Source organism: Carassius carassius, unplaced genomic scaffold (genome assembly GCF_963082965.1).
Source record: "Carassius carassius unplaced genomic scaffold, fCarCar2.1 SCAFFOLD_101, whole genome shotgun sequence".
Classification (NCBI taxonomy): Eukaryota; Metazoa; Chordata; class Actinopteri; order Cypriniformes; family Cyprinidae; genus Carassius; species Carassius carassius.
Window position 1 is genome coordinate 34629 of NW_026775140.1, and position 12872 is coordinate 47500.

General features: G+C 40.4%; 1 protein-coding gene across 1 annotated transcript in view; it reads right to left on the bottom strand.

The window, feature by feature from the left end:
• Positions 1-12872, bottom strand: part of LOC132137467 (cohesin subunit SA-1-like) — a gene marked incomplete at its 3' end in the record, with an annotated part of 50864 nt that overhangs the window by 33698 nt on the left and 4294 nt on the right. Inside the window, exons 7-15 of the mRNA XM_059547482.1 lie at positions 9371-9575; positions 9126-9277; positions 8475-8672; positions 8253-8351; positions 5342-5421; positions 5065-5172; positions 4892-4976; positions 2696-2798; positions 2517-2617 (exon numbers count right to left, since the gene is read on the bottom strand). Of these exons, the coding sequence (XP_059403465.1) occupies positions 2517-2617; positions 2696-2798; positions 4892-4976; positions 5065-5172; positions 5342-5421; positions 8253-8351; positions 8475-8672; positions 9126-9277; positions 9371-9575 (1131 nt within the window). The remainder of the gene's footprint in view (positions 1-2516; positions 2618-2695; positions 2799-4891; positions 4977-5064; positions 5173-5341; positions 5422-8252; positions 8352-8474; positions 8673-9125; positions 9278-9370; positions 9576-12872) is intronic.

The following is a 12872-nucleotide window of genomic DNA, read 5'->3' on the forward strand; positions in this document are numbered from 1 at the left end:
CATTACCAGTAAAATGCCGGAATTCTGCAGTGTGTGAACGCAGAAGGGAAATTACCGGTATGAGCACGTACGAGTTCAGAACGCGGTGACGTAAGACGTCTACTCCGGGCCAATCATAACAATCAGACGCATTCACGCACCGTTTAAGAAAATAAAATAAAAATTTCATCCAACTGAAGCGACAGTGAAATTAAAGCGCTTCTCCTTATCCGGGCGGATGAGGAAATTTGTCATCTAAGAGAAACTGTTAGTGATGCAGTAACGTATGATAAAATAACTGTTAACTGTCTCCGAGAGCAATGCATCACAGGACAAAGACAGGTCATCAATAAACTGAAAACATTGCGTCTTAATATCTAAAAAAAATAAATAAATGAAAAATACACGACCATCACAAACGAAGTAGTAGTGGAAGTATTTCTTGTTCCTGTTATGACTTTAGTCAATCTATTTGGGCGTCCGGCTAATCCTGTAGCTCTAAACCAGTGGATCTCAACCCGCGGCACGTCATGAAATCACACGCGGCCCACCATGCCGAACACAATAAAATAATAATAATAATAACTTTGAGTTTTACAACTTATTTTAGTTTTTACAAAGGTAAAAACACATAGGGTACAAACGAGAAGTCGGAGCAGTGGAGAAGAGAAGAGTGCTGGACATTCGGCATCAACTTTCGGTTTGCCCCGCAACTCACATGAGGATGTTCAGCCCGTCTTTATTCCCAATTCTCCCAAAACAGCTTATACTACTGTTTCAGCTATTAAAATAGTTCAGTTTTGTATGTTGTAGCAGTTTTTGATCGTTAAACAGGCCTATAAGTTTTGTTTTTAAAGCGGCCAGCACAGAGAGAGAGTTTACATAGCCTATGTTTAATCACTTTAGCCTTCTCAAATCATCACGAATTGTCTAAAATAAAATCTAAAGATATAAAACAGTTCAAGCATGTAACGATGTTTTAACGTTAAACCCAGATACATGTGCGCTATATCGAATATTTTGTGCGGAGAGTGCAAGATAAATCACGCTTTTTTGGGACATAGGTGCCAGCGCGATCATAATATAAAATAAAGAAATAAAAAATAAAGAAAACAAACAATGCTTTGTGCCGTCTCGTCTTGAACAGGAGAGCTTACAAAAATAAACCGAAACTCAGCGAATACATGCCTCACAGACATGATAAATATATATATAGAAAGCTTTAAATTACTACTTAACGAAATAATAAAAAAAAATCTCAATACAATTATAATCCGTATAGAAGGTGTGTCTAATGAGGAGATGACGAGTCAGGCAACTTCATCCTTGCACACAGACTCAGAAAACACTAGTTTATTAGTAAATAATTCAAATATATTTTTACTATTTCCCTCTGTCACATTCATGGTAATTACTTTTTCCGGTGCTTTGTGACATCTTTTGAACTCAATTTGAACGCAGAACTGTTTATCTGCACTGACAGACTATTTGATATGAATTTGCATCAGCATAGATTTGTGAACGCACCTTTTCTGCGATGTCGCGCAATCTTACAGACTGCAATTTACAATCGCAACTTCATTGTGCTATTAATCCTTTCAAGCCGATTTTCAATAAATTGGTCAGCTCCCGAGAGCATCGGGTATTTTATTAATGGTGATTATTTAAACCAGTCGTCTATTACGATGTCTCTGTAACAAAAGCAGTTGCATGAATACTAAAGTTTGAAACAAAAATGAAACCATCAACAGAAATACTGAACACGTATTACCCTCCATGTTTAAAAATACAAGCGCAGCTGTTTAGAGGTTAATGACGTCACAGAATTCACCGGTATTTTGGAATGGATGTGTGAATGGTGCTTTTCCGGAAAAAAAACGGAATGTTGTTGACTGTGTGAACAGCGCATTTTTGAATTTACCGGTAAAGTCGTTCTGGTAATTTTACGGCAATTTACTGGTATTACTGTGTGAAAGAGGCTAATGTCAGAGGAGTGAATGTGTGTTTCTACAGAGCTTTACACTTACCTGAGAGCATTGAGCTTGTGCTTTATCATCTCAAGCAATTTAAACCTTCCTTATGCTTTGAAAGGACAACCCATATTTTCTATCTTGCACATAATGTATAACACAGAACACAGACATAATTACTGTATTTGTTTTCCTAGCCCTGAGTTCACGCACTTGTTTGGAGGACAGCATTGGACAGGATATGGAATAACACCCAATGGGAGCTTACCCAAATAAAAAAAATAAATAAAAAAAAAGTCTAATCAATTAATTATTTGATCTAAAAAGTTGCAGCCCTACATCAATGTCCTGTTGAATTGTGGTGAAAAAGCAAGCTCACAGCTAAAGCTAAACAAACTGACAGCCAATCAGAATCCATCCTGCTATAACGAGCTGGAGAATTTAGAGGCAGACGCAGGTGATGCGCTTAGAACAAACAGACGATATCATTCGTAGGTGTGGACGCTAATATCGTTATCTCTATAGCTATCGTTCTTGGTGTGAATGGGGCTTAAGAGTCAGTCTCACCTTCCTCTGCACTCGAGAGCTGGGAGGCGTGGCCTCAGACGCCTGTCTCACTGCACACATCATGATGTCAATCAGAGCGCTCTCCAGCTCGTCCTCCACACCTACAACACACACACACACACACCTGCGTCTGCATAAAGCACTCAGAGAATCACAAGACTGATTGGACACACACTCACCACTTTCCTGCAGCAGTAGTGATGTCATCAGTTCCCAGTCTTTTAGCTCCTCCCCCGCAACATCCCACAGACTATCGACTAGATACGCCGCGTGTTCATGATACTGACACACACACACACACACACCACAGCTCCAGTCACAGGCCGTTCATCTTGCTAAAACATTGATGCACACCTGGGACATCAGGATTTATGAAGGCAAAAGCAAACACGAAACAGTTCTTATGCATACGCCAACAATTTTTGTGCTCCTACTCCAGTAATTAAGATAAATGTTTATTTAAATCAGGGGTGCCCAACCCTGCTCCTGGCGATCGACTGTCCTGCAAAGTTTGGCTCTAACCCTAATCAAACACACCTGCTTTTAATTTTTTCAGTGAGCCTGAAGACCTTAATTAGTTGCTTCAGGTGTGTTTGATTAGGACTGGAGCTAAACTTTACAGGACAGTCGATCGCCAGGAGCAGGGTTGGGCACCCCTGGTTTAAATGATCATGAAACCCCAGACAACTTTTTCTGAGATTTTAGTAGAGGTGTTAGTGTTGCACATCATAGAAGACTATGTTAGCATTCGATAATTTTAACTGTTGGAGAAAACTGGTTAACACATTGTTTTATTAGTTTTCAAAAGGTTTGCTGCTAAACTGCTTTTAGATCTTTGTTTCAGTTGTTTCTGTGATGTACTGAAATATAATTACAAGCACTTCATACGTTTCAAAGGCTTTTATCGACAATTACATGACATTTATGCAAAGAGTCAGTATTTGCAGTGTTGGCCCTTCTTTTTCAGGACCTCTGCAATTCGACTGGGCATGCTCTCGATCAACTTCTGGGCCAAATCCTGACTGATAGCAACCCATTCTTTCATAATCACTTCTTGGAGTTTGTCAGAATTAGTGGGTTTTTGTTTGTCCACCCGCCTCTTGAGGATTGACCACAAGTTCTCAATGGGATTAAGATCTGGGGAGTTTCCAGGCCATGGACCAAAATTTCAACATTCTGGTCCCCGAGCCACTTAGTTATCACTTTTGCCTTATGGCACGGTGCTCCATCGTGCTGGAAAATGCATTGTTCTTCACCAAACTGTTGTTGGATTGTTAGAAGAAGTTGCTGTTGGAGGGTGTTTTGGTACCATTCTTTATTCATGGCTGTGTTTTTGGGCAGAATTGTGAGTGAGCCCACTCCCTTGGATGAGAAGCAACCCCACACACGAATGGTGTCAGGATGCTTTACTGTTGGCATGACACAGGACTGATGGTAGCGCTCACCTTTTCTTCTCCGGACAAGCCTTTTTCCAGATGCCCCAAACAATCGGAAAGGGGCTTCATCGGAGAATATGACTTTGCCCCAGTCCTCAGCATCCATTCACTATACTTTCTGCAGAAGATCAATCTGTCCCTGATGTTTTTTTTGGAGAGAAGTGGCTTCTTTGCTGCCCTTCTTGACACCAGGCCATCTTCCAGAAGTCTTGTCCTCACTGTGCGTGCAGATGCGCTCACACCTGCCTGCTGCCATTCCTGAGCAAGCTCTGCACTGGTGGCACTCCGATCCCGCAGCTCAATCCTCTTTAGGAGACCATCCTGGCGCTTGCTGGACTTTCTTGGACGCCCTGAAGCCTTCTTTACAAGAATTGAACCTCTTTCCTTGAAGTTCTTGATGATCCTATAAATTGTTGATTTAGGTGCAATCTTAGTAGCCACAATATCCTTGCCTGTGAAGCCATTTTTATGCAATGCAATGATGGCTGCGCGCGTTTCTTTGCAGGTCACCATGGTTAACAATGGAAGAACAATGATTTCAAGCATCACCCTCCTTTTAACATGTCAAGTCTGCCATTCTAACCCAATCAGCCTGACATAATGATTTCCAGCCTTGTGCTCGTCAACATTCTCACCTGAGTTAACAAGACGATTACTGAAATGATCTCAGCAGGTCCTTTAATGACAGCAATGAAATGCAGTGGAAAGGTTTTTCTGGGATTAAGTTAATTTTCATGGCAAAGAAGGACTATGCAATTCATCTGATCACTCTTCATAACATTCTGGAGTATATGCAAATTGCTATTATAAAAACTTAAGCAGCAACTTTTCCAATTTCCAATATTTATGTAATTCTCAAAACTTTTGGCCACGACTGTACAACAGTACAATGATCATGTGATCTGTTAGAAGACAGAAGCATGATGGGATGTGGTTTACCTCGCTCTCAATAAAGAAATGTGCCAGCAAACGGAGGACAGAAACACTGCGTTTGTCTGAGCGCTCGTCCAACACACTGCACAGCCTGCACACACACACACACACAACACGTGACACTTGTGATGGTTTGTGAGGAGATGATGATGATGATGTCATGATGAAGCTGAACATACGTGAGGTACAGGAATCGTCCAGCAGCGCAGGCGAGACCACGGTGTGTGGCAAAAACCAGCGGATACACAGCAGCACACTCCTCCTCACTTAGGCCTTCATCTGTCTGCCTGCACACACACACACACACACACACACACACACACACACACACGAGTCAATACGAGCAACATCATGATCACATGCACATGGGGGGTTTTCACACTCACAGCAGTTCGACATCATTTTGTTAAATGTGAACACACATCCAAAGCAGCTAATTAATGAACAGAATCTCACTGTTTAATGAGCAGTAACAGCTTCACCGTTTCCACTGCCACGTCTGAGTCTTTATCCAGAATCATGCACAGAATCCGTTCCTGAGCAGAGAAACACACATTTAAACCCCTAAAGAACAGCGGCTGAAACATGAATGTTGAATATACCCCAAATAAACGATGAATTACTACAATTCTACAGCACTTCTCATTCAGGGTTTGAACACAGGGATGAGCCACTGGTCTGGAGTCAGTCTGAGAGCGCTTCAGTCTGACACGGTTTGATCTCATACATCCATCTGAGTGTAAAGGGTTAGTTTCCCTGTATGTAATGTATTCTACAAAGAAAAATCTAATAATCTTGTTCTTCGATTACCGTTAAGCAGCTGGTAGATGAGGCTGTCAGTAGGGGGCGATATAGCTTCAAAATTATATCACAATATTTCAAGAATATTTGAGATAATGATATTTATGACGATATACAAAAAAATACAGAACAGCATTTCATTGGCGATTGCAGCTGGCAGGCAGCAACATTTATTAGTGCAAACACAAGGAAGGGCATTTGCCATCCTTTTCCAGTGAGCTACTGTCATAATGACAGACTAACTCAAGTGTAAATCTAATGTCATAAGGTGACAGCAGCAGCATTATAGTGCAATAGTAGTGACCAGTGTTGGGCAAGTTACTTTAAACAAGTAATTAGTTATAACTACTAGTTATTTCTCACAAATAGAAACTTGAGTTACATCATTACAAAAAGTAACCAGTTACCAGGAAAAGTATTAACTATTGCGATACTGTAAAAAACTAAATGTTCAGGTGTTTCATAACTTGGATGCCTCCAATATTAACTAGGGATGCACGATCATGATTTTTCATGGACGATTCCGATAGCGCTTTTTTTTTACAAGCAAACTGGTCGAATTCGATACCGATTTCCGATTGTTTTTTTTTTTTATCTTTAAGCAACAAACAAGAAAGAAGGACAGTGCGCATAAACAAGATGTTTATTTGGTATTTAATGGGACAAACTGGCTTTTGGCTATTGAAAACAATAATCTGAAATTAAAGGCAGTAACTGCGCAGTAAGTAGCCTACATTCAGTACAAACACAGATGATACAGACATCAGCATTTAGCTTTTGTTTTTGAATTGGGTTGAAACTACAGAGAACTGGCCTTAAATGAAAAGATCAACTGTGACCATGTGAAATTAAAGGCAATAACTGCATCGTTCTACAGACCAAACAACACAATCATCACACATTCAATGTTTCTTAATCAGCATGCAGTATTTTAGTTTCTAAATTTGGTTTTAAATAATAAAAAAAGGTCTTTACCAGTGAGAATAATAAAAGTATGCTATATAAATAAATTATTCCAAAATGTTAAAATCAAATAATGTTGGTGCAATAAAACAAAGATGCAGTGTTTCATTCATCCAATTAAATAAAATAAATTAGGTTAATGATTCACATATTTTTTTACTTGAGCCAATGAAAAATAAATAACTATTGTCTCAAGTTAAAAATATGGATGTGAATCATTACCCTAAAATGTTTTAATTGGATGAATGAAACACTTTTTTTCAGTGTGCTACAGAAGGTGATTTTTAAATAAAATTCAGTCGATGTAATTTTAAGGTAAAATAAAAATAATCATCCTATAAAGAGCTGACGTTTACTTGTGGCTGTTCAAACATGTATGCAAGTTCTACTTTACAAAAAAAAATAGATTTCAGTTTTGTCACAGTTTAGTCTTTCGTTTCGTTTCTCATCCAACACGTGAGAAGTTGAGCTGAACATCTCTTCACAGGGCGCGGACAGGTACAGTACGCTCGTACAGCTTCAGTGAGCGTTGGAAAGACTTTTATTTGTGCTCCAGTACAACAACAGCTGTTCACTTCCTGCTATCTGTGCCTCATACGTGTAGCTCTACACTTCCAGTGCTGAACGGCTGCCTGTGTCCTGCGCACAGATCTCGAAATACTTCCACACAAATGACATGATAGCGAATGATTACAATGTAGTCTGTGCACGCGGGTGCACTTCTGAAAAAATCAGCTGAAAAAAGACCAAAAACCGATTTATGACCAGTGCATCCCTAATATTAAATGTTAAATGAATAAAATGGACACTATATGAAATAAATTATTATTTTGAAACATCATACACTAATACAAAAGAAAAATGTAAAAATACTTATCTAACACTGGTCATTGTTTTTTTCTTACTTGAATCAGGCATGCAAATAAATGCAGCCTTGCTGAGGAGAAGGTAATTCTTTTCAAACTGAGGCATCTGACGAGTGATGGGTGTATTAAAAAAAAGCTTATTCGGCTGAACACTGGAAAAGTTTTATTTGTATTTTTTTCCGGCCTAATATTTTCGCCTGCCGAATAATCGGTGCACTTTGCAAAGAAAACAAATATGGCTGGAAAATGCTTTCAGAAAACCTGAAACAATGATATTACAACAATATTTAGCTGCTGACTCAATATGTACTGCATCTTAATTATTTTTATTTGATCTTCCATTAACTGTGCTCATGAGCTCATATGTCAGATGTGTGACATTACATTTTTTACATTTATTCATTTAGCTGATGCTTTTATCCAAAGCGACTTACAATTGCTAAATATGTCAGAGGTCGCACGCCTCTGGAGCAACTAGGGGTTAAGTGTCTTGCTCAGGGACACATTGGTGTCTCACAGTGGATTCGAACCCGGGTCTCTCACACCAAAGGCATGTGTCTTATCCACTGCGCTAGCACCACCCAGTTGATGTGATGACACGTGATGTGACTCTCCTGTATGTGCAGCATTAGCGTTATACAGGAACTAGTCCAGTGCATTCACACACACTCACAGATCTCATCAGCTGTGTCACAGATTCAGTCTGTGTTTAAACCCGTCTGCGTGTTTGTGTTCACCTTAAAGCGGCTGGTGAAGAGCTCTAACCGGCTGATGAAATCCTTCTCTATGTACAGTTTCTGCAAAGTCAACACACACTGCAGTCGCACGGCAGCTTGCTGAAACACACACACACACACACACACACACACACAATGGTGGATCATTTATCAGTGCAGAATGGTTTGTATATGGGTCTGATCATCAGAGCAGCACATAATGTGTTTTTAAGCTAATCACACCTTGTCGTGCAGCATCCAGCCCACGTATTTGAGGTGCTCGTCATTGAAGAAAGAGGCGGGGTTTTCTCTGAGCCACACCCCCATCTCCTCCATGCAGATGGCACGGATTTCAGGAACTCTGTCCCGATACCGATGAATGAAAACACCCTTAAAGATCCCGTTCATTAGAGAGCGAAGGTCCTCCTGATGCTCCAGCAGCTGCCACACACACACACACACACAAACCTTTGAGGCACATCACATTTATTTCTACAGCGCTTTACATGATACAGATTCAAAGCAGCTTCACAGTAATAAACAGCAAAATAACAATCAAGGAAGCAAACTTTAAAAATGAGGCAAATCCAGCCTTGTGCTATGCAGCAGCTGTTAGCAGGACGACAGAGACACACAGATGATGAACTGCTTCATGATGGCAGTGACACACAGCAGCTAAAAGTAATTCAGTTTGGCACTACACCAAAATGTAAAAAATCTAAACCTTTACAGTCTTACACTTCAATTAACATTATAAACAAAATGATTCATTCATATCCAGATAAAGCCATGTGTCTAACCAAAGGGGTTTAAAAGACACTTAATGTTCAGTGATATTGATTCGACGGCACTGACACTATCAGACAAGAGTGTGTGTGTGTGTGTGTGTTTAACCTCTCTGTAAGAGCTCTCCAGTTCTTCTATTCGGTCTATGGCTCTGTGTTCAACTGGCTTGTTCTTCTCCAGCTCACAGCGTCTCCGGGTCATCAGCGCTCGAGCGGTCACCTCCGCAGCGACGGACACTATCGCCGACATCAACCGCATGGCTGCACACACACACACACACAGAGAGGACGGTATACTTTGAACCAGTGTAACTAACGGAGCATATCCTCGTGTGCTGCCGGACTGAGACTCACTGATGAGCGTGCTGGTGTGTCTGAAGGCTCGGACCTGTGAGTCGGCCAGACCCGTGAGCAGCGCGATGAACGACGAGAAGAGGAAATCATCGTACAGCAGACTGTTACGACAGCCACGAACCAGCAGAGACACAAACTCACACACACCTTCACGAAAGTGCCGCCACTGAGAGCCGACCGACACCAGCGGATAACTGACAGAGTCCTGCAGAAACACAGAGGAGTGTGTGTGTGTGTGTGTGTGCTGGTCTCCAGAAACAGCTCAGAACAACAGCAGTCCAGTCACCTGCCAGCTCCAGGTTAATCAATATAAACAAGAAATAAATCCTATATATATATATAAATGTGCAATTAATCGAAATAAAATAGCAATTTGAGTGTGCGCGATTTCTAAATCGCTTTATAGCATGATTTTCCGCGGCCCTGACCTCCCGCAAGTATGTTATCTGAACCAATCAGGATTCAGCGCACCTAAGTGGAGCGCGAGAACAGAGCAGACTGGGCATATACCTAACTCCAGGTTCACACACTCTGCTGTGATGCGTTTTGTCTTTCGAGCCCATGTTAACAGATCAGAACATTCACACTGCACACAGTAAAAAGATGAGAACAGAAAAGGTTATAATAGAAAGGTGTGAAAAGACTTAATATCTTGCGCATGAGCACAGAGAGAGTTGTGAGTGCACAGGACACAGGTTGAGCGAGAGGAGACACCTTGTAAGGCAGCGTGTATCTGAGCCTTATACAGTCTATGATCTGAGCACGCACCTCTGGTTTTGTTAAGAGCAAAGGAAATCTGCGTGCAAGTGGATAGATTCGAGCTCGTGCATTATTTTAATGTACTTTCGCATTACAACAATGCGCTCTCGTTGCTGCTTCTGAACCGTGTACACATAACTTACTGTATACGCACTGCAGACGGAGTACGTGTGAACCTTGGGCAATAAATATATTGGGCAAAACATATAACACCTGAGGCACCGCTACAGTGAGCTTTATGACTGATGCATAGCAAAAAAACACTTTTTTTTTTTTATATATAATTGTTTGCCATATGTCTAGACATTTTGTTTGACATCTTTAGTGACTATTTTGACTTATGTCTCTTCTAGAGACATGTTACAACTTTTTGATAAAGCTCTCATTCTCGTTTTCATTTGGAAATTTGTTTCAAATTTATACTGAATGCATTTATGACTGTAAAGCATGTCTGTGTGTGTCAAAATCGATTAAAAATCATGATATAATTTTTTTTGTACATATCGCACAGCCCTAATATAAATCCTTTTCTTTCAAACTGTCACTATTTCTGTTGCAGATGAATCACAATAAAATATGATAAATAGATACTATATTATTCAGAGTTACAAATGATCTGCTCTTATCGTCTGATCGTGGTTGTATCTCTCTATTAGTTTTATTGGATCTTAGTGCTGCGTTTGACACAATTGACCACAACATTCTTTTGCATAGATTTGAACACTTTGTTGGCATTAATGGAAGTGCATTAGCGTGGTTAAAATCGTACTTATATGACCGCCATCAGTTCGTAGCAGTGAATGAAGATGTATCCTATCGATCACAAGTGCAGTATGGAGTACCTCAAGGCTCAGTACTAGAGCCGCTACTCTTCACGCTTTATATGTTACCCTTGGGAGATATCATCAGGAAACATGGTGTTAGCTTTCACTGTTATGCTGATGATACTCAGCTCTATATTTCTTCGCAGCCCGGTGAAACACACCAATTTGAAAAACTAATGGAATGCATAGTCGATATAAAAAACTGGATGACGAGTAATTTCTTACTGCTAAATTCTGAAAAAACAGAGGTGTTAATTATAGGACCTAAAAACTCTGCTTGTAATAACCTAGAACACTGTCTAATACTTGATGGTTGCTCTGTCAATTCTTCGTCATCAGTTAGGAATCTAGGTGTGCTACTTGATCGCAATCTTTTCTTAGAAAGCCACGTTTCTAGCATTTGTAAAACTGCATTTTTCCATCTCAAAAATATATCTAAATTACAGCCTATGCTCTCAATGTCAAATGCAGAAATGTTAATCCATGCATTTATGACCTCAAGGTTAGATTATTGTAATGCTTTATTGGGTGGTTGTTCTGCACGCTTAGTAAACAAACTACAGCTAGTCCAAAATGCAGCAGCAAGAGTTCTTACTAGAACCAGGAAGTATGACCATATTAGCCCGGTCCTGTCAACACTGCACTGGCTCCCTATCAAGCATCGCATAGATTTTAAAATATTGCTTATTACTTATAAAGCCCTGAATGGTTTAGCACCTCAGTATTTGAATGAGCTCCTTTTTCATTATAATCCTCTACGTCCGCTACGTTCTCAAAACTCGGGCAATTTGATAATACCTAGAATATCAAAATCAACTGCGGGCGGCAGATCCTTTTCCTATTTGGCTCCTAAACTCTGGAATAACCTACCTAACATTGTTCGGGAGGCAGACACACTCCTGCAGTTTAAATCTAGATTAAAGACCCATCTCTTTAACCTGGCATACACATAACATACTAATATGCTTTTAATATCCAAATCCGTTAAAGGATTGTTAGGCTGCATTAATTAGGTAAACCGGAACCGGAAACACTTCCCATAACACCCTATGTACTTGCTACATCATTAGAAGAATGGCATCTACGCTAATATTAGTCTGTTTCTCTCTTGTTCCGAGGTCACCGTGGCCACCAGATCCAGTCTGTGTCCAGATCAGAGGGTCACTGCAGTCACCCGGATCCAGTACGTATCCAGACCAGATGCTGGATCAGCACCTAGAAAGGACCTCTACATCCCTGAAAGACAGCGGAGACCAGGACAACTAGAGCCCCAGATACAGATCCCCTGTAAAGACCTTGTCTCAGAGGACCACCAAGACAAGGCCACAGGAAACAGATGATTCTTCTGCACAATCTGACTTTGCTGCAGCCTGGAATTGAACTACTGGTTTCGTCTGGTCAGAGGAGAACTGGCCCCCCAACTGAGCCTGGTTTCTCCCAAGGTTTTTTTCTCCATTCTGTCACCGATGGAGTTTCGGTTCCTTGCCGCTGTCGCCTCTGGCTTGCTTAGTTGGGGACACTTCATCTACAGCGATATCGTTGACTTGATTGCAAATAAATGCACAGACACTATTTAACTGAACAGAGATGACATAACTGAATCCAATGATGAACTGCCTTTAGCTATCATTTTGCATTATTGACACTGTTTTCCTAATGAATGTTGTTCAGTTGCTTTGACGCAATGTATTTTGTTTAAAGCGCTATATAAATAAAGGTGGCTTGACTATATTATTATGAGAACAATGACAAACACATCCAGAATGAATGGCGCATGAACTGATCTGTTTAAGTTCACTGCTGAAGCGCTCGCGGCTGCAAATAGGTTAAAGTCCCCCTGTAGTATCCCTTAAAAATCATCTTTGATTATCAAAATTGCATATTGAAATGTTTTTTTTTTTTGTGAAAATTTTCTCATG